This window comes from Arabidopsis lyrata, assembly GCF_000004255.2.
Source record: "Arabidopsis lyrata subsp. lyrata unplaced genomic scaffold ARALYscaffold_1, whole genome shotgun sequence".
Classification (NCBI taxonomy): domain Eukaryota; kingdom Viridiplantae; phylum Streptophyta; class Magnoliopsida; order Brassicales; family Brassicaceae; genus Arabidopsis; species Arabidopsis lyrata.
Genome location: NW_003302555.1, coordinates 24,449,797 through 24,470,752, shown reverse-complemented (window position 1 = coordinate 24,470,752; position 20,956 = coordinate 24,449,797). Strand labels below are relative to the sequence as shown.

General features: G+C 35.6%; 7 protein-coding genes across 10 annotated transcripts; 3 read left to right on the top strand and 4 right to left on the bottom strand.

Moving 5' to 3' along the window:
* Window positions 1-1,491: 1,491 nt before the first annotated feature.
* Window positions 1,492-4,541, bottom strand: LOC110224920 (pto-interacting protein 1-like). Its single transcript, XM_021012723.1, has 7 exons — window positions 4,207-4,541; window positions 3,329-3,619; window positions 3,064-3,190; window positions 2,647-2,938; window positions 2,421-2,553; window positions 2,135-2,221; window positions 1,492-1,879 (listed from the first exon to the last, which is right to left on the bottom strand). Exons 2-7 carry the CDS (start codon window positions 3,587-3,589, stop codon window positions 1,748-1,750), a joined length of 1,032 nt encoding a protein of 343 aa, XP_020868382.1. The 5' UTR covers window positions 3,590-3,619; window positions 4,207-4,541; the 3' UTR covers window positions 1,492-1,747.
* A 123-nt stretch (window positions 4,542-4,664) lies between these two features.
* LOC9327480 (pto-interacting protein 1) lies at window positions 4,665-7,825 on the bottom strand. The gene is made up of 8 exons (XM_021012721.1): window positions 7,711-7,825; window positions 6,967-7,078; window positions 6,620-6,870; window positions 6,313-6,439; window positions 5,955-6,228; window positions 5,600-5,732; window positions 5,216-5,302; window positions 4,665-4,959 (listed from the first exon to the last, which is right to left on the bottom strand). The coding sequence occupies exons 2-8, from the start codon at window positions 7,046-7,048 to the stop codon at window positions 4,822-4,824; spliced, it is 1,092 nt and encodes a 363-aa protein (XP_020868380.1). The 5' UTR covers window positions 7,049-7,078; window positions 7,711-7,825; the 3' UTR covers window positions 4,665-4,821.
* Window positions 7,826-7,943: 118 nt separating this feature from the next.
* Window positions 7,944-9,173, top strand: LOC9327479. 2 transcript variants are annotated; one of them, XM_002894054.2, is made up of 3 exons: window positions 7,944-8,046; window positions 8,249-8,551; window positions 8,903-9,173. In XM_002894054.2, exons 2-3 carry the CDS (start codon window positions 8,251-8,253, stop codon window positions 8,953-8,955), a joined length of 354 nt encoding a protein of 117 aa, XP_002894100.1. In that variant the 5' UTR covers window positions 7,944-8,046; window positions 8,249-8,250; the 3' UTR covers window positions 8,956-9,173. The 2 variants fall into 2 exon arrangements, with proteins under 2 accessions (XP_002894100.1, XP_020868393.1); XM_021012734.1 differs by having other exon boundaries at window positions 7,975-8,046; window positions 8,194-8,551; window positions 8,903-9,165.
* Window positions 9,174-9,251: 78 nt separating this feature from the next.
* Window positions 9,252-9,750, bottom strand: LOC9330161 (zinc finger CCCH domain-containing protein 13). The gene has a single exon (XM_002891370.2). It carries the CDS (start codon window positions 9,697-9,699, stop codon window positions 9,451-9,453), a length of 249 nt encoding a protein of 82 aa, XP_002891416.1. The 5' UTR covers window positions 9,700-9,750; the 3' UTR covers window positions 9,252-9,450.
* Window positions 9,751-10,756: 1,006 nt separating this feature from the next.
* On the top strand, window positions 10,757-12,841 carry LOC110224919 (F-box/kelch-repeat protein At4g39580). Its single transcript, XM_021012718.1, has one exon. It carries the CDS (start codon window positions 10,882-10,884, stop codon window positions 12,061-12,063), a length of 1,182 nt encoding a protein of 393 aa, XP_020868377.1. The 5' UTR covers window positions 10,757-10,881; the 3' UTR covers window positions 12,064-12,841.
* Window positions 12,842-15,866: 3,025 nt separating this feature from the next.
* Window positions 15,867-18,586, top strand: LOC9327478 (protein HEAT-INDUCED TAS1 TARGET 5). 2 transcript variants are annotated; one of them, XM_021012729.1, is made up of 4 exons: window positions 15,867-16,189; window positions 17,018-17,121; window positions 17,715-18,094; window positions 18,185-18,586. In XM_021012729.1, the coding sequence occupies exons 2-4, from the start codon at window positions 17,034-17,036 to the stop codon at window positions 18,434-18,436; spliced, it is 720 nt and encodes a 239-aa protein (XP_020868388.1). In that variant the 5' UTR covers window positions 15,867-16,189; window positions 17,018-17,033; the 3' UTR covers window positions 18,437-18,586. The 2 variants fall into 2 exon arrangements, with proteins under 2 accessions (XP_020868388.1, XP_020868387.1); XM_021012728.1 differs by having other exon boundaries at window positions 15,868-16,203.
* Window positions 18,587-18,698: 112 nt separating this feature from the next.
* LOC9327477 (tRNA-specific adenosine deaminase 2) lies at window positions 18,699-20,715 on the bottom strand. 2 transcript variants are annotated; one of them, XM_021012733.1, is made up of 8 exons: window positions 20,616-20,715; window positions 20,084-20,191; window positions 19,964-20,001; window positions 19,781-19,847; window positions 19,437-19,596; window positions 19,245-19,344; window positions 19,073-19,176; window positions 18,699-18,996 (listed from the first exon to the last, which is right to left on the bottom strand). In XM_021012733.1, exons 2-8 carry the CDS (start codon window positions 20,147-20,149, stop codon window positions 18,953-18,955), a joined length of 579 nt encoding a protein of 192 aa, XP_020868392.1. In that variant the 5' UTR covers window positions 20,150-20,191; window positions 20,616-20,715; the 3' UTR covers window positions 18,699-18,952. The 2 variants fall into 2 exon arrangements, with proteins under 2 accessions (XP_020868392.1, XP_002891415.1); XM_002891369.2 differs by lacking the exon at window positions 20,616-20,715 and having other exon boundaries at window positions 20,084-20,609.
* Window positions 20,716-20,956: the final 241 nt, after the last annotated feature.

Below are 20,956 nucleotides of genomic sequence, written 5' to 3'. Positions count from 1 at the left end.
AACCAGTGTAGTTTAGATTTCTGCTTTAAGTACTTCTCTTCCAATTCTGAGAGATGAAGCCAACGATTGTAAGCTCTTGATTCGTTCTGAATTGCCATAGTTGTTGGGTTTTGAAGTGTTTCTTGCTGACAATTACAAAGCTCTGCATACGCCTCCTTTGTTTTCTTTGTCAGGTTACTGAACTTGTTCTTACTCATTATTCTGATCCTACCTTTCAACACTTTCAGCTTTTTCGAAAAACGATATAGAGCAGATGTGGAGTGAAAAAGGAAGCCAGTGGATTCCCAATAATCTCGCATCATGGGTAAGAATTCTGGATCAGACGTCAAAGCATTGGTAAACTTAAAAGGCTTACGAATGCAAGGCTTGTCAAGTTGAATTTTTATTCGACACCGTAGATGATCAGAGCAGCCCCCAGCTTCAAACACACTATAGGATTGTTGATAGTCAGTTATCCAATGATCATTCACCAAAACTCTGTCCAGTTTTTTGCAAATTAGCTCACCATCTCTTTCTCTTTTATTGCACCAAGTGAAACACGGCCCTTGTGAGTTCATATCACTCAAAGAACAGTATCTTACCAACTCTTGAAAATCACGCATTCCCACGGGAATTGTAGGATTGACATCATACAAAGAGTGCTCCTCTCCCTTTAAAATTTCATTGAAATCACCATATATCAGCCACGGTTTGTTGCGAAACAGAGGAGAGTCCTGGTGACTTCGCAGTATATGATTAATTTCACGTGTTAACTTTCGTTTAAACATCTATAAGTATTAAATGTTTTCGCAAAATAAAATCGACCATACAAAAACAGCGAAAAAGACTGACGATACAAAAACATTGAAGTAGAACAACATTTATAAAATCTAGAAATGTAGCAAAACACCATCTCAATCAAATGTAGTATTAGGAATTAGGAATGAGTTTTCTTCCCACACAAACTACATCACAGGAAACATCAAATATGAATCTATATTGTTTTCTTTGGCATTTGCAAGAAAAAGTAAGAACAGAACTTTGATTTTGCTACTTCGATTCTAATGTCAGCAGATAGACTAGTCTTCTCAGTATACCCTAAGTTAAATCTTTTAATGCTGCAATGAAAACAATAAGAGGAAAAATCAAATGTTAAGTTTTGGATTAATACCTTGGCAACATCTTTGGGAGGGATATAGTCTCCGAGTAGTCTTGGATCAACGCATTGCTTCACTTTGTCTTTGCCTAAGAGAACACACAAAATATTTCATTTCTCTAATTTTTCTCTTCACTGAATGGGTTGAGTAATATATATATATATACAAAATAGTCTTAAAGTTATCTCTTATATATCAACACAAGCAAACAAGAATCTTGAGCTAAAGTTAAATATAACAACAGTGAGGATGTTACTCGCTTTATTTTCTGTTTATCCTTTTTCATTTTTTTTTTTCTTTTTACGTGTATTGCAAATTCCTATTATAATATCTCAATAAAAATGTAGTATCAGAATTTAGAAATGAGTCTTTTGAAATCATATAAATTTACCATGCACATACAAAATGTGGTTCTTCTTCCCACACGCAAACGACATCACAGAATATAATGATATAGGTCTGATACACAGGTCTTGAAAAGTGGGACTTGAATGAAGAGTTAATGAGATATTAGAAATTTACACAAATACAGAACAAAATGAACAATACACTTTGATTAATCATCATGAAGTAGATGAGATGGGCTATATAATAGTTGAATAGGGGAATTCCTATGTGGAGACTGGAGTCTGAGGAGAAGAACAAGGAGGGTTTAAAAGAGGTTGAAGTGTCTTCACCACAATGCTCATGTCTGGTCTCAAATCTGGATCATACTGCACACAGAGTGCAGCCACCGCGGCTAGCTGATCATTATATCACACCATATACATATAGCAAATAAAATCAGGCTCATGAAATATAATGTTTCAATCGTCATGTAGATGAATGCTAACAGCAATTATCGCTTGTTTTCTTGCCACTTGCAAGAAAAGGTAACACCAGAACTTGGGTTTCGCTACTTTGATTCTAATGTCAGCAGATAAACTAGTCTTCTAAGTTATACCTTAAACTAAATCATTTTTGCTGCAATGAAAAAGTGTGAGGAACGGGATTAATACCTTGGCAACAGCTTTGAGAGGGTACTCTCCGAGTAGTCTTGCATCAACGCATTGCTTCACTTTGTCTTCGCTTAGTTTAGGGGTTGCCTAATAAAACACACAACATAAGTTACATTTATATATATATGCCTAAGGAGGGTTTTTTCTTCCAAGTTTTCTTGATGGTTTTTTGACCCTCTTTTGTCATTTTTCAGAGACTGAATTAAAAATTGGTCTTCTTAAAAGCTTCTCTTGTCAATGTAGCAAACCAGAATTAGAAGCAGAGAAGATCTTCACTAATCATTACCCATGTCACTAGTCTTTCTTGTCCACGCGGTAAGGTATTATCGAATGGTTTACGGCCCGTAAGGAGTTCCAACAGAACAACGCCAAAAGTGTAGACATCGCTCTTTGTGGTCAATATTCCTGTCTTTGTGAATCTGAAATAAATAACTCAAAATGTTTACAGAAGACGTGTAGCCCCTAGATTAATCTGCTGTTCAAGATAAAGAACATATTTAAAAGGGAATTACTCTGGACAGTGAAAAGGAAGTAATCTTAGTAGCAGACGATCCAGACAACTTAAATGAACGCGAGCAGCCATGTCAGGGGATTGATATTGATAATACAGATAAAATTCACCAATTTTGGCAACATCATCATCAAACAGAAGTATGTTGCTGGATCTGATCTCTCGGTGGATAACCTGAGGGTTCACTTTCTTATGCAAGTACTCAAGTCCTCTGGCTACACCAACAGCGATTTTGACTCTTTGTTGCCACGTCAAAACAGGACCTTGTAGTGCTCCTGTGACACCATTTTGACCTGCACCAAAGAGACACCACATTGTATAGTTTTTTTTCCTCTTGTATGTTAGTTTTTAGATGAATAATTATTGAGTGACTGATCCGTATCCGAGTGGCAAGCGATGGTTTACGTTAATCACTCACCGTGAAGAACATCATGAAGAGACCCTTTAGGAGCATATTCATAAGCAAGAACACGGAGAGGGCCATCAACACAATAACCCATAAGTGCAACAACATTCTCGTGTTGCACTCTTGAAACCATTGATACCTGTTATAATTTTCTATATTATTAACAAAAAAGAAAAAAGTAGACAGAAAATTTCCAAAGGAGTGGTTTGATGCTGGATCATTTAAGCAAGTGATGATGGCCCATAAAAACTGAAATGATGTACTCTATAGTATCTACCTGGGAAAGAAATTCTTGATCTGAATGCTTAGTAGGGTAAAGTTTCTTGATGGCAGCTTCTTTACCGCTTTTAAGAACACCGTAAAACAATTTGTCATATGAACCCTCACCGATTAATACCTCTGAACTAAAGTTATCGGTTATATCTTTCAATTCATCCACTGGAATGGCCGGTACAGCAATAGGCTGCATGTGAATTACTGGCTGGTTCATGGATGAATCTGCTCTTTGATGGTGGCCTCCAAAACAGAAACAGCCCATTACACCCTTTTCTCAGACGAGCTAACTTAACTGTAATAGTGTATAAAGAAAACAAAATGTGAACAAAAGGTATAAAAAAAAAGAGAGGTTTGAGCAGCTTCTCAATCTTATTGATAACATAGAGATTGTTCAGACACCGAACTCTAATGAACTGTTTGCACCAAACTTTATGCATGCACAGTGACATGCAAAAAATATATTAATGAAGTGTCAAAAAAAACATTCGTGAAGACTGAGATTCTAGCGGCTTAAGTTTCTATCTCTTGCTTATAAAAGTGTATATATAAACAAGGTTACATAGACAACAAACAGTTTTAAAAACAAGATTTGCCTATCTAAGAGAAGAGAGTAAAATGGTAAGATCAATGATCTTATCTCTCTATATTATTCAACCCATTAAATTATCAAACACGAACAACTGAGACATTATGTTCCGTAAACCTAGAATTTTCACAAGTCAACGAGATATAAACTAGCGATTCGGATTTCAAACTTGAAAAGTTAGAAACAATCAACTCCTTTTTAACCCTCGAAAGGAAGTTCCTTTTTGTAAAGGTTTGATATTCAAGCAAAGTACCAAAAGGGAAACTCGTAACAGAGGAAGAAGAAGCATTTACCTTTTGCTACAAGAAAAAACTTCGAAAGGAAAGCAAGAGAAAGAGAAAACTTGAAATTCTCTAATGAGAGTCGAGTCTTTGATAGTTGTTTACCCTTTTAGATAAGAATTTTGAAAATGTCTAATGATCCTTAGCCACTTTTTAAATAACTAGATGACCATTGTTGCCTTGTTGGTACTTACTTGGAACAAGTCTAATATGGGTCAAATACTTAGAATACCCATTCAATGGATCGCAGTCAAAATCCCCCAAACAGCAATAGCACTGAGTCGCATCGCATAGCAACTTCATCGTCGTCCATACATACATCTCCTTCATCATCTCCTTGATTTTCTGTTTATTTTTTTTTAACTTGTACTGCAAATTCCTATTATGATATGATTAATATCCAGGCCTGGAGCTAAAACATCATCTCAATGAAAATGTAGTATCAGAATTTAGTAATAAGTTTTCTGAAATCACAGGAAACATAAAATATAATGATATACATGTCTTGAAAAGTGGGACTTGAATGAAGAGTTAATGAGATAAAAAGGTCCCAGAAATTTACACAAATACAGAATAAAATGAATAATATCATGAAGAAGATGAGATATGGGGGATTGAATATTTTGATCAGTAGGGGTTCCTATGTGGAGTCTGAGGAGCAGAACGAGGAGGGTTTAAAAGAGGCTGAAGTGCCTTCACCACAATGCTCATGTTTGGTCTAAAATTTGCCTCATATTGCACACAGAGTGCAGCCACCGCAGCTAGCTGATCATTATATCGTATCATATGGCAAATAAAATCAGACTCATGAAATGTTTCAATCGTAGATGAATGCGGAGAGCGATTATCACTTGTTTTGTTTGGCCTTTTGCAAGAATAGGTAACATCAGAACTTTGGTTTCGCTACTTAGGTTCTAATGTTAGAGCTCAGAAGATAAACTAGTCTTCTAAGTTATACACTAAGTTAAATCTTTTATGCTCTAATGAAACAATGAGAGGGAAGCAATTTTGAGATTAATACCTTGCCAACAGCTTTGGGAGGGTACTCTCCGAGTAGTCTTGCATCAACGCATAGCTTCACTTTGTCTTCACTTAGTTTAGGGGTTGCCTGAGACAACACGCAACACTTTATTATTGAGAAACAGTATTTTATTTCTAGGAAACATTTAGAGTCGCATTAATCTATTCGGACAAAATTCTGGCTTTTCCAGCATCTTTAGTTTCAATTCTATTGGCCTAAGGAGGGATTTTTATTCCAAGTTTCTTTGAGGTTTTGACCCCATTTTTGTCATTTTGAACAGACTATATTAGTTTATCAAAAAATTGGTCTTCTTTAAAGCCATTCTTGTCAATGCAGTAAATCAGAATTAGAAGCAGAGAAGATTGCACTAAAACTAATCATTACCCATGTCACTAGACTTTGTTGTCCACGTGGTAAGGTATGATCTACTGGTTTACGACCCGTAAGGAGCTCCAGCAGAACAACGCCAAAACTGTACACATCGCTCTTTGAGCTCAACGTTCCTGTCATTGCATATCTGAAATACATAACACAAAGTGTTTAAGCTTTAGATTCGTCAATGAGAAGAGGAACTAAATCCATGTGAATGAATAAGTGACAGTGTGACACAAAACATTAGAGCATGGGAACCAAACATTTTGAATAAATACGCGTGTAGCCTGTGGATTAGTCTGAAATCTGAATGAAACAAACTGAAAATAACTGCTCAAGATAAAGAAAATGCTCAAAAGGACATTACTCTGGAGCGTGATAACCAAAGGTTCCTAGCACACGAGTTGAGTGAAGGCGAGCAGCCATGTCAGGGGCTTGATCAGACAGATCAAAATCACCAATTTTGGCAACATCATCATCAAACAATAGTACGTTGCTGGATTTGATGTCTCGGTGGATAACCTGAGGGCTCACCTTCTCATGCAAGTACTCAAGTCCTCTGGCTGCACCAACGGCGATTTTGACTCTCTGTTGCCACGTCATAACAGGACCTCTCAGTGCTCCTTTGGCACCTTTTTTGCCTGCACCAAAGAGTCACCACGTTCCATTAGTTTCTTCGTCCTGTAACTTACTTTCCAAGCGATGGTTTACGTTTAATCACTCACCATGAAGAGTATCATGAAGAGAACCTTTAGGAGCAAATTCATAAGCAAGAACACGGAGAGGGCCATCAACACAATAACCAAGAAGTGCAGTAACATTGTCGTGTCGCAATCTCGAAACCATTGATATCTGTTAACTAAGTCAGTAACAAAACGAAAGTAGACAGAACACCCAAAGGAGTGGTTTGATGCTGGACCATTTTCACATAGGACACATAAGGACTAGGTTAAGCCGAGGCGATTCTTTTTGGCGATATTTACAAGATGAATGCCCATGAAAAAATGCAATGATGTATTTAATAACACCTACCTGGGAAAGAAATTCTTGATCTGGCTGCTTACTAGAGTCAAGTTTCTTGATGGCAGCTGCCCCACCGCTTCTAAGAACACCGTAAAACACTCTTCCATATGAACCTTCACCAATCAAGGCCTTTGGACCATAGTTATCGGTTATATCTCTCAACTCATCCACTGGAATGGCTGGTACAGAAATAGGCTGCATGGGAATAACTGGCTGGTTCATGGGTGGATCAGCTCTTTGATAGTGGCCTCCATTGTAACCTTTACAACAATTAAATTCCCATTGCTTAGAAGCCAAAGAATTAACACTAAGAGAAGCACTGACAAGTAATACAGTTGACATAGGAACTGAGGTACCTGCTGGGTTATGCGCTGGTCTTGGACCAGTGTCAGCAGCGCTGCGAAAATCCTCACTCCCACACCAACCAAAACAGCTCATTACAATCTTCTCTCCCACGAACTAACTAAACTGTAACAGTATATATCACCAAACAGCTTCTTAGAATTATTGATAACAAAGAGATTTTGCAGATACCAACAAAAGCTAGACAAGAAATGATTAGACGAATTTGTCTAAGATGTGCAATGATTAAGCTTGTACATTTCGCTAATCATGAACAGAAACATGTTCAGACACAAATTTTTAAGTAAATGTTGTTGCAAAAGAGAAAAGAAGAAAACTTTCAGAGAACCTCGCAGAATAGTTACCAGTAAAAACCAAAAAAAAGGAATAGTTATCAAGATAAGGTTTTTGAGCATTTACAAAAACAGAATTATGGAAATTCAACAAAAATAAAGTCAATATCAGAAGAAGTAAATAGTTCATAGTTCCGATCAAAATCTCAAACACCATAAAACAACTGAGAGAGACATTTATGTACCGGAGACCAAGAATTTTCACAAGTCAACGAGGGTTTAACCTAGGATATAGATTTCAAACTTGAAAAACTCGAAATCAATTCCGAGATTCACTTTAATCATCAAAATCGACATGAAATTCGAAACCCTGGATCCTTTTAAAAAAGGGTTTTTGACATTTAAGGAAAGTACCAAAAAGGGAAACTCGTAACAGAGGAAGAAGAAGAAGAAGCGTTTTTTTACCTTTCGCTAACAAGAAAAACTTGGAAATGAGAGAAGAAGAAATTCTGTGTCGAATCTTCGATGGTGGTTTTAGACGACAATTTGAAAAAGTGTTTTGTGATGATGATCGTCTTTAACACTTTTTCAAAACAAATATCTAAATGACCATTGTTGCGTACTTTCACTTACTTGGCAGAACACGGAAATACCTAAAATACCCCTTAAGTTGTATTACAATTACATTCATATCCCCAAAACAACCTTTAGTAGTACTGAAACGGAAGCGACTGCTCTCTCTCGGCGCCGTCGTATCAAAAACCTCACCGCCGTCGCCATCAACGCAGTTCTTCATTTCAGGTGAGCCTTTCTTCGTTCTTAACGTTGTTTCTCCTTCCGATTTAGTCTCCTAGATTCATTTTTTTCTTCAATTTCATTTTTTGTTTCCTGGGTTCATTGTTTAGCTCATTGTTCTCATTGTTCCTGGATTCATTTTTTGGCTGCTAGTTGCTAAATATTTGTTCCTTAAGGAAACAAAAGACTGATGGATTTGACTACACAGGAATGGCGAACAAGATTGCAATGTTTCTCTCGGAGGCAATGAACAACAATGTTGTCATAAACACTTGTCTGGGAGTATCATTTGTGGTTTTGGGATTGAGATCTGATAAACAGCAAAAGTATGTTGAGGCCTTAGCAGAGCAGAAGGATTCACTCTTCAAGTCTAATAAGGAAATGAAAGTCACAATGTGGGAGTGGAAACAGCAGCTCTTTGCTGAAGCCGCTTCTGCGGGTAATGCCGCTGTTGTTCCTCTGTCGACGCTTAAGGCCATCTATGGCGAAGCCACAACAACCACTCAATCTGGTAATTACATATCTATACAAACTAGTGTCATGTTTGTCTATAGATGGAGAACAGGAAAAAGATTATTCCGTAGATTTAATAAGTGAAAAGGGGTTACTGGTTTTTAGAATGTGTAGTTAGGTATCACTGAGTGAAATATATGTGCTTGTGATGGGATGCAAGTACAAACTAGGGTAGCTTTGTGGGGTTGATAAGGAAATCTGTTGCACTTATCGAATACAAAGAGAAATGGGGTTAGAATCGATATGCATTAGAGCGTAATGGAAAGGGAAATAGACATGGTCATGATTAGAAGCCGCGTTTGGATATTAGCTGAGTGTTCACTAACTGGTTTTATGTTCTTTCTTCCAGGTGACACAGTCAAGGAAGAGTCTAAAGTGTCTACCCCCAAGATCATGATATGAGAGGTTGTTAAATTTTTGGTAGGTTCATTTCACTTAAAATGATTCACTCAGATAAAGTAAAGATTAGAACTTAGTCTCATCGTTTGCATAAATTGCATTTGTAAAACTAGTTTGGCATCGAGTGTCTGTTGTTGTGATCCTTGTTGATCCTCGTAAGTAAACAGTAAAACCAAAGCTCCGATAATAAGGAAAGAACCTCTTTTGGGTTTATTGTTAAGGCATTCATTATGGACCCATGGGTCCCAATATTGAAGCCGATTAACTTGATGATTAGGCCTTGTTGGTTGGATTAAATCGAATCTTTGTAACATGAAATGAAATTTTTTTATACCATGGTGATCAACTTGATCCTTAATAACATCATTTCATATATTATTACAAAGGGTGAATAAAATACATGATTTTGCATACATAGATAAATATTAGAATATCATCCTAAACAGAAGATAAGGAATGTCAGTTTCAAATTCATCATTTGCGAGCTGAGGATGATGGTTAGGTAGAATGGTCGAATTTACAAGTCGGACCGGATTTGCAAATGCCGAAGCGACTGTAATGTGGGCAAATGGCTTGATCAGGTCTTAATGGTAAGCCCTTGTCATTGAGAGGACATGGAGGCTCTCTCGGCGTTATATTCTTGGGGTGATGGTATTTGCAATTTTGTTTCAGATAACAGTTTCCAGTTCTAAGATAATAGCTGCACTCTGGTTCGCCTGGACGTTCTGGGAAATTTCCGTCGGACATATTTTCTCTTCTCTTAGTCTTGTTTGTGCATATACTTGTATATCTTCTACATATATATATATATATATATATATATATATATATATATATATATATATATATATATATATCATCAGAAGAAGAGATCTAGCATTGAATACTAAAATGACATGTTTTGAAGAAATATAGTATCATCTTTAACATTTACTATATTTGGTTATAATTGTATTTAAACAAAATTATAATATCATGTTATATTTATATTTTTTACATTTAATTATTACTTAATTAATATTTAATAGATTTTCCTAATATTTTAGATAGATACATTTAATCATATAAATCTTCTTAATATAAACTACATGTGACATAAGTCGTTTCATGAGTCACTTGCTTTTTCCGAGAGGAGTAACAACTAACAACATCATGTTCTTAAAATTAGATATAAAAGTTATGAATACAAAAGTTATGAATAGTGATAATGTAGTCGCAGGCAGGATCGATCTGGTGACCCAAATAACTCAAAACTTGTGAACCATAAATCGATCAATCAATGAACCGTGTGATCCAAGACTCTTTAGTTTTAACCTAAGAATTTTCAAGTTTTAGGTTTTGAGGCCCATTAAGATTAAATGAAATGTATTTTGATCAGTGTTCAAGAAAGCACTAGACGCTAGCGGGCGGTGACCCAGTGCCTAGCGCCTAGATCGTCCAATCGGGACCTAGGCGATTTTTTAGGCGGTTTAGACGTTTATAACATAAAAATTTATAAATATGATATTATATATAAAAGTTATATAAAATATCTATATAAAACTAAAAATTATGAAATTATAAACAAAAACTAGATAAAACATTTATTTATATTTATATTAAACAATATATAAATATTTATAACTATATATATAAATAAAACCCTTATTGAAATTGAAAAATACAATAAACAAGATCTATATAATTTTAGGCAGTCAAGGCGGTTATCTAGGCGTCGCATGAGAGCCTAGCGCCTAGTCGGGACCTAAGCGACCGCCTAGACCGCTTTTTAGAACACTGATTTTTTATAAATAATAACTATTTCTAAATTGATCGATCCCTAGACAAGTCTCAAGTCAAAACCCTTAAACTCCCTTCTGAGTTCTGATTTTGTTCTATGCAGTCGGAGAAGAAGTAGAAGATCTCAAGTTTGATCAAACCCTATGATATATGTCGAGCCCTAAGAAGATGACGACGACAACACAACAGGCACTTCCCAATGATTTGCTATTGAGCTGCATTGCACGTGTCTCTAGATTGTACTATCCTACTCTTTCCTTAGTCTCCAAGAGCTTTCGATCTCTCGTTGCTTCACCGGAACTTTACAAGACCCGATCTCTACTAGGCCACGCCGAGAGCTGTCTCTATGTGTGCTTACGGTTCCCTCCTGACCCTAACCCTCGCTGGTACACTCTCTGCCAAATACCTAATCGAATGAAGAAGAAGAATTCAAGTGGCAAAATTCTGGTCCCAATCCTAATCCCATCCTCTCCCAATTCTCCTCCGCAATTGCATTCGTCGAATCATCTTGTCGCCGTTGGTTCGAATATCTACAAAATTGGAGGGGATGTGCCCTCCTCTTCAAGAGTCTCTGTCTTGGATTGTAAGTCTCACACATGGAACCAGGCTCCAAGCATGCGGGTTGACCGGAGCTCCTCTTCCTCCTCTGTAAGTCTACTTGACGGGAAGATATACGTAGCAGGAGGTTGTGAAGATGGCAATTCTGTGAACTGGGTTGAAGCGTTTGATCCAAAGACTCACACTTGGAGCTCTGTGACTAGCCCTAGCGCGGCGATACGCAATGGAAGTGTAGCTGAACACAGAAGCTTGGGACTTGGTGGAAAATTCCACATCTTTGGTGATGTCTCTAATGAGTCTGGGGTGGTTTACAATCCCAAGGAAGGTAGATGGAACCCGGTACCATTATTTATTAATATGGCTAGTGAACTGTGGTACCATAGTTGTTGTGTGATAGACAACATCTTGTTCTATTGGTTTCACGAACTCTTCCAGTGGTATGACTATAAGGTACATTTATGGAAGCAAGTGAACGGTCTTGAAGTTTTGCCTGAAATGTTAGGAAAGGGATTGAAAACTTTTAGAACTTTGTTTGAGTTCTTCAACCCTGAGCGTTGGCATTGTAAAATTGTTGATTATGGTGGAAAGATGGTGGTTTTGTGGGATGAGGAGTGTGATGGCTATCAAGAAAATAGGATTTGGTGTGCGGAGATTGAGCTTGAAAGACGCGATGGAGATGAGATTTGGGGCAAAGTTGTGTGGTTTGATGTTGTTCTTACAGTCCCCAAATCATGTCACTTCTTGAATGGGAATGCTCTTTCTGCTACTGTTTGATGCTGCTTGGAACAGTTAATGCAGGCTTATATCGTCTAGTTTTTCAATATGTTCAGGGTTTCTTTTTGGTGTTTATTTCTCATTAGTAATAGTAAGTGACTGATAGTTTCATGTTTTTAGCGGATACAGTTGCCATTGTTTCACTTCTAAAATACTATTGAGTCTGTTAAAACGATAAGCTCTGTGATCTCCGACGCAATCCTTGATGCTTGCCTTTAACAAGACTTAGAGAGCAAATATTCTTGTGAGACTTGCACCAAGAACAATATGGTCATGGTTTCCGGAGAAACCACCACAAAAGCCAAAGTAGACTACGAGAAGATCGTATGTGAGACTTGCCGTGGTATTGAATTCACCTCTGACGATGTTGATGGCCTTGATACTGATCTCTGTAAAGTCCTCGTTAACATTGATGCAATGGGGTCATGACATAGCTCAAGGTGTTCATGGTCATCTTACGAAGAAACCTGAAGATATTGTTGCTGGAGATCAAGGTCATATGTTTGGTTACTCCTCTTAGCCATGTTTTAGGTACTAAGCTGGGTGCTAAACTCACTAAAGCTGGCAAGAACGTGACTTGTCCTTGGTTGAGACCTGTCCTGATGGTAATTAAGACTCAAGTGACTATTGAGTACGTCAATGTAAAAGGAGCTATGGTTCTGATCCGTGTACAACTGTTCTCATCTCAACACAACATGATCAGACTGTGACTAATGAAGTTTAGTGAGCTAGGTGCAGTGCCGGCCCTGTTATATATGAGGCCGAATACAAAACAAAAAATTTTTTTGATGAAATTTGTAGACAAATTTAAAAATGAGACCAAATCATAAATTTTCAGAAAAAAATGGCCTGTTTTTACAATATCAAATAGATAAATTTAAAATTTGAGACTAAATCTTAAAATTTTGGAAAAATAAGACCTATTTTTGCAATAAAAATTTATTTTTGCGGCCTAATTTTAGTACTAAAAATCTTTAAAAATTTGGAGGCCCAATACATTTGTATCTTGGGTATTGATGGCGGGCCGGGCCTGGTTAGGTGAAGCAATTGTTTTTTTTTTTTTTTTTTGGTATACTTTTCGATTTGTTATAGTTTCAATTTGTTTAGGTTGAAGATATGTGATTTCACTTATGGTGTAATTCGTCTGATTTCAGTGAAGTCTTAGATTAGCGTTTTTGTGAAGATTTGGCATGGTTTTTTATTCAATTATCTTGAAGATTTGTAAGTTGGCTTATTCCAATTTGGAGAGTATATCTTATAGGTTTGATTTGATTTGGTTGAGGATTTAACTTATTTGACATTCAAGTTTTAGATTAGCGTTTTTGTGAAGATTTGGCATGGTTTTTTGTTCGATTATTTTGAAGATTTGTAAGTTGGCTTATTCCAATTTGGAGAGTATATCTCATAGGTTTGATTCGATTTGGTTGAGGATTTAACTTATTTGACATTCAAGTTTTAGATTAGCGGTGTTGTAAAGATTTTGCATGGTTTTTTGTTCGATTATTTTGAAGATTTGTAAGTTGGCTTTATTCTAATTTGGACGGTATATTCTATGAGTTTGATTCGATTTGGTTAAGGATTTGGCTTATTTGACATTCAAGTCTTAGATTAGCGTTTTTGTGAGGATTTGGCGTGGTTTTTTTATTAGATTATCTTGGAGATTTGTAAGTTGGCTTATTCTAATTCGGACTGGGTTTTAATTCGATTTGGTTGATGATTTGGCTTATTTGACATTCATGTCTTAGATTAGCATTTTTGTGCAGATTTGGCGTGGTTAATTATTCGATTAACTTGAAGATTTGTAAGTTGGCTTATTCTAATTCGGAGAGTATATTCCATGGGTTTGATTCAATTTGGTTGACGATTTGGCTTCTTGACATTCAAGTCTTAGATTGGCGTTTTTGTTAAGATTTGGCGTAGTTTTTATTCGATTATCTTGAAGAGTCGTAAGTTGGCTTATTCCAATTATGATTGTATATTCCATGGGTTTGATTTAATATGCTTGAGGATTTGGCTTATATGACATTCAAGTCTTAGACTAGCGTTTGTGTGAAGATTTGGCGATTTTTTATTCGACTATCTTGAAGATTTGTAAGGTGCTTGTTCCAATTCAAACAGCATCTTCCACGGGTTTGATTCAATATGGTTTAGGATTTAGCTTATTTGACATTCAAGTCTTAGATTAACGTTTTTATGAAGATTTGGCGTTGTATTTTATTCGATTATCATGAAAATTTATAAGTTGGCATATTATAATTCGGATTGTATATTCCGTGGATTTGATTCGATTAGGCTTTAGTAAAACTTATGTATTTGTTTTTTGTAAATCACCTCATCCAAAATTAAGAACAAAAGAATCTGGAGAAATAAAATTAGGAGAATCTGTCCCCTTACTAATTAAACAATTTTTAAATACATGGTTTTTGATGAATTTATATTTACCTTTTGGATTTTAACTTGGTTAATTTGTACACTCTCTTGAATGTTTGGTTGGTGTTTTCTTATGAATGTAACTAAGTTGTGGTGTTTACAAGCAGAAGCATTTTTAGCTTTCGATTTATAATCTATATATACATTTTTGGATGACTTTTAGCAAATAAATCCTGGAGTTGGAATGTATTTACGGATGAATGCCATTGGCATTAATTATTTAAATTTGAAAAATATTAATTAAAGATATTACCAACACGATTTCGAGAATCATAAATTCATATCTTCCTTAATTTTCTGAGTCATTAATGTGATAATCTTTAGGAAATATTTCTCTCTAAAAAAAAATCCACATTAATGAAGGCATTAAAATCGACACTAACAATTAAATTATTTAGATATTCAATTATTTTAAGATTCTTATATCTTATTTGATATTTTTTTTTAATATCTCATTCTTTAATTACTGCGTTTAGAATTTATTGGTTGTTACCTATTTTTTGGTGAAATTTATTGGTTGTTACTTAATAAGTAATTATGGTGCGTTTATTTTAGTTAATATCTAATTTAAAGGATTTGTTTTCTTTTATTATTAATAAACGAATAACATGTATAGAAATAAAAGATTTTTCTTGCGACTCCATAATAAAAATATTAAACTCTTATTTTCTACATTTCTTACACATAATATCCTCTTATTCAATAACAAAAAATATATATTGCATATTTTTAAAAATATTTATAATATTTAAATTATATAAAAAGTTTGTAATATTAATATTATTTCAACTCTATACAAATTTAATATATATGTATATATATCTTATGGGAACCATTTAAAAGAAATTTTTAAATTGACTTGAATTATATAGCTTTTAAATAAAAGTATTATTAAAAAGAAAAATAACTAAATGATGTTTAGTTTCACGGGACGGGTAATATGATGGGACGGGTAATATGATGGGACGGGTTTGGGTTGATATTTATAAAAGATAGTATACCACGGGTGAAATCCTAAAATTAACAATCAAAATAATCTATCAAACAAATTACATTTTGATTTTTTTAAGAAAATATAGCCCCGCGGTGTACCGCGGGTTAAAATCTAGTGCATTTACAATCTATTTCTATATAGAGATTCTCAAACTCTCTAAGCATAATACGAATTGTATAGAACACACTATATAAGTTGAAATTTCTGAATTACGAGGAAATAAGCCTAAGGAAATTTCGTAATTGCATATATTGTGATCTTCACTAGCCTTTTCATCCTCTTTGATCACTAAAACTAAATTTGAAAAACAAGACAAACAAACAAACAATGAATAACTTTTTTTTTTCCTTCCCAAAAAAAATGAGTAACTTTTTTTCTTCTGAATTTAAGTTCTTCTTTTATCTTGGGCCACGTAAAGATGAAGCCCAATACCAAAGCGACGTCGTGTGAGGCACAACGGTCACCTTCAAAAAAGTTGGAGGAAAACGACGAAACAAAAACAGAGCAGAGAGGTGATGAAAGTTGCTTGTACGGAGAAAGTTACGATTCTCGCAGCCCTTGATACGTTTGACAACACAGGATGATGACATCTGTCCTCTCTCTCTAGGGTTTTCGAGTAACCCATTCTCTTGTCTATAAATACTAAATGTTCTACCGATTCCTTTTAGCTTCCTTCGGTTTATTACTCTGCTTCCTCTGCTTGTGAGTTTCCCTTTGTAAGTGCGATTAGTGTTACTTTTTAGGGTTTTCTTTTCCTCTCTAATTTTGGATTTTGTTACAGTTTCTGCCTTATTCAGTGTGATTAGTGAACAAATGAGGAGCTTTTAGGTTACGTATCTTTAGGGTTTGTTAAGGATTTTTGCTTGTGCATTTTGCCTTTTCCAGTGAACAATGAGGAGCTTTTAGTTAAAGTTTTAGCGTTTAATATATCCTCCTTTAGTTTTTTCATTCTTTGGTAAAGAAGCTATCACATTGGTTCGATCTAGCCACAAACTCATCCATTTGTTTTTTTTTTTTTGTCATTGATAAAAATGTCTTCTTTTTTTGCTGCTTCTTTGATAAAAATGTCTTCTTTGTTTGTTGTTTCTTTGTTAAAAATGTCTTCTTTTTCAGGCTGATCAGTGTTACCTTTTAGGATTTGTTTAGCTCTTGCTTTGGTATGTTACGTTTTTTGCTTGTGCATTAGTTTTTAGTGTGATTAGTGAACAATGAGGAGCTTTTTAGTAAGGTTTTAGCATTTAATCCTCCTTTACTGTAGTTTGATCCTTCTTTGGTAAATAAGCTATCACATTGGTTCTTGATTTAGCCACAACCGTCTCATCAATCTGTTTTTCTGAAAAAAATGTCTTCTTTTGCTATTTCTTTGATCTAATTTTGGAAGCAAAACTCTTCCTTTCTTTCGTTAATGCCTCTGAACAATGAACTCGTTGTGAAAATCGCTTCACTTTTATTTCCTTCTTAGTTAATGTTCTTTCCATTTTCTCTCTTCACATTCATTAATGTATTTTATTGAACCTTGCAAATTTTCAGGGTAAAGTAATTGCAGATGGCACTCCCCCCACCCTATGATCCCAATTTCAAATTGGCATTCTCTCTCGGCAGTATCGCAGAGATTGAGAATCACCAAGATCACGGTAAGTAAAATTGCCACTCTAGAATATACTCATAAAAGTAAATAGCTACTCTGGTTTGTAAGATGGGAATGGTGACTTGTGGCTGTAGAATTATGATGTTGTGTTGAATCATTGCTTTGCCTCATTGCTTTAGTTTTAGCCTGGTTTAGTGAAAGGCAAAGTTTACTCATTATGTTGATTTATCAGAGTTGATTCTGCTCATATTCTTACACCAGTGTCTTAAGTTTTTGTTCTTTTTGGCTCTGATAACTTGTTTGCTACGGTAGGTTTTAGATTCTCTCAGATACTGATATCATGTGTCTTAGACCCTTAACGTGTGTCGTCTTTGTAAGTTTTATCATGATTTCAAATCTTCTCTTTTATGTTAACACTGAGATATGAGTCATTTGACTAATCTATCAGCCAAATTTTGTGGCTTTATAATTAGGATGTTGTGCTGAATCAATGCTTTGCCACATTGCTTTAGTTTTAGCCTGGATTAGTGCAAGCCAAAATTTACCCATTAGTTGATTCTGATCATGTTCTTATCTTGTAAGATGGGAATCCATTCAGATTTTTATTCATTTTTCCATTTTGTGTTTTTGTCTTTGCAGATGAATCTGCTTCTGCTGCTGTCGTAGCGGTTGATCTGATAAGCTCTGCACGGTTTGCACTTAAGCTGGATAGTGTCTATACTGAGTACTCGGCTAAGTATTTGGTGGACAATGCTGGTGGCTCACACAGGGGGCGCAAGCTCACTGTCAAAGACTGTCTTGAGTTTGCGATAAACAAAGGCGGCATACCGAAAGCAGAAGATTGGCCACGCTTGGGATCTGTGATAAAGCCTCCATCATCGTATAAACCTGACCTCGTTTCGATGAAAGGACAAGTGATTGAGCCTAAGACTATGGAGGAAGCATGTGACTTGTTGGTGCATCAACCAGTAGGAGCAAAACTGCATGTGTTCATGCCACACATTGAACTTCAACAAGACGTAAGTGCTATAGCTGTTAGATAAGATTCAATATAAAATGAGAGAGAGACATTTGATCTATAATATTTGTTCATTTGTTTTGTGTGGTAGGGAATTTACTGTGGCACGTCAGGTGAGCCAGCTAGCTATGTCGGACTTAGAGATGCGATCATAATTGGAGCCGAGAATATCCAAGGGAAGTCCATTGCAACAGTGAAGGTATGGTACAAGAAGAAGTTCATATTTCTCAAAGTGGCTATGAGCAGGTGGTTTCAGTTATACTCTCCGGATGACACACAGAAGGGCATAGAGCCAACACATTATCTTGTTGACTTTTGTGTCCCACGCCTATCCATCAATTAAGCAAGAAGATGTTTTTATCTTCTTAATAAGTATATGCTACTAGTGGAAGACTTTATTTAAGAATAATGTTTCAGGAGACTTTTTAAGATATGTAATAAGTTAAGAAGTTGAGATTTCTACTTTCTAAAGACAAAAATTTGGGATGATCGATTTCTTATATGTTTCAACAATTTGGCATTTCAGCTCCTAATCTTAGACACCTTGAATTGTTTATGTTTTAGTTTTGTTTAAGGCAGTCCTCATATGCAGGAAGTAGCCATGATTTGGCAAATCAGATATATAGATAATAGAACTTGCTATTTTGATTGTAATAGTTTATCAGTATCTGAATAAAATCCAAAACTATTAAATCAGCTTTTGGAATCCCAAATTATGGCTTCTGCTCTCGATTGATGGCTTCATTCTTTGATCATCCCAAAACGACGGCGTAATGAACTGGACTGTAAGCGTAATCTTCAGGTCTGATTGCCGTAGTTGCAGACGCCGAAGAACTTCAGTTTTAACAATATGTTCACCTCAAGTCCTCTCTCGTTGAACTACAGGGCGGTGTGGCTTTGGGGCTAAAACCCAAAAAACAAAAACTTTTGAGATGTTTCATCAGGGAACAAAATTGCAGGTAAAAATGAGAGTGGTTACCGTTGGGATTGCCTTGCTCATAGAAACATTTGAAAAGAGAGACAGCTTCTTCTGCCATTATTCCTCCTCTGCATTTATACCCTTTTCCTCTTTGAGATTCCTCACTATCAAACCAGAAATCAATTAACAAGGCATATTTTTAAAAAGATTGTAGTGTGATCGTATAACTTACATGATATCTGACGACTGAGAACTGCCCAAGTGAAGCGACAAAATGGAACCACATCCCCCAAATTTATCATTTGGACATCCATAATACACTTCCTTTATACCTTCAATTATGAGCAAGAGCTTATCATTTATCAACATCAGAAACAAACAAAAAAAATAAATGAAATGTCTAATTCAGCTTAAGGATTAATACCGAGAAACGATAATGCCGATGCACACATTATGCAAGGTTCACATGTTACGTAAAGAATGCATTTCGAGAATTTCTCAGCGACTTGTGAAGGTGAGAGTCCATCTTCCTGCCACTGTCCGACAAGTTGATCAATTGCTTCCATCTCAGCATGTCTTGTGGCCTGTGGCAAACAAATGCCTCAATATATATGAATAAACCGAAGTAACAATCATACGTTTATGTATTACTCAATAAAACAAGATTGAGAGAAATAGTGAATCCAATAGTAACTGAAGAAACTAGCTTATTACTAGAACATATATAACAAATCAAGCTTAGTTACTTGCAAAAGTTTGAATATTTACATTGCGTGTCTCATTTGTTCGGTTTCGCCCTGAAGCAATGACCTTACCATCCTCAAGAAGAACACATCTGATCCAGACAAACCAGAAAAAAGAATATGAAAAGAAGCATTAGTTCTCTTATATGACATTAATTGATACCCTGGTAACACAAATTGGGATGAAGCAAAGGCAAAAATTAGAGACCCAACAGGAACTTCAAGTGCCTCCAGAGCAAGTTTAGCCTGCAAGCAAAGGGAAATCAACCACTGTAACTCTAAAAAGCAACTAACTTTTACAGTATAATAGAATCAATAATAGTGTTACCTGGTGCAGAGCAAAACCCATATAATTATGAGAATCCTCACAATGGTCCTCTTTTACTGTTGCCATAACTTTATCCTCAGCTTTGCCAGTGAGAGTAAATAACAAAACCTGATGGCCAAGGGGGATTCAAAAAGCCTTATAATTACTACTGCTAAACAGAAGATGGTCTCTTTGGCATATTTATTATACAGAGAATTTCTCACATCAAACTCAATTTGTTACTCCTCAAACGTTTTTAATTTATTATATCTGTGTACCAAAATTGAAACTAAACAGTAAAACTAAACATGTAACAGAGGACTGTTAGGACTAAAACTAATCACATTATGCCACTCTCAGGGATTAATCGGATCGAAGAGAAAACAATGTTTGTGAATTCAACAGAAGAAAGCCTATGAGCTATGAACAATGAGCATAAGAGTTTTAAAAAAAATGAGCATAAGAGTCACAGTGACTAAAAAAGAAAGGTAATTGAATTGGAACTGTGATTAATCTGGATGAAGCAAAGGATCGAAAGATAAAAGAGACCAACCAATGATCTTACTCAGACCGCAACGATCAACAAGCTTCCTCACAATCGTCTCTGAGAAAGAGAAAAATCAATCCTAAAATGACGTCGTTTCGTGAAAATAAACCCATACGGCCATACCATATACCAAAACGACGTCGTTCGGGTAGGAGTCTCGGAATCAATAAAACATAATTTAGGGTTTTGTTTGATTTCGGTTTATTTGGGTCCCCATTAGTTAAACCAAAGAACCAAACCCAAATACATCAATTTTTTTTTTGGGACTTTGGTCAGAGAGTTTACAAATTTAAGGTTAGATGCCAAAACAACTTCTCAAGGGATGAATAAGTGGTTTTTATCTAGAC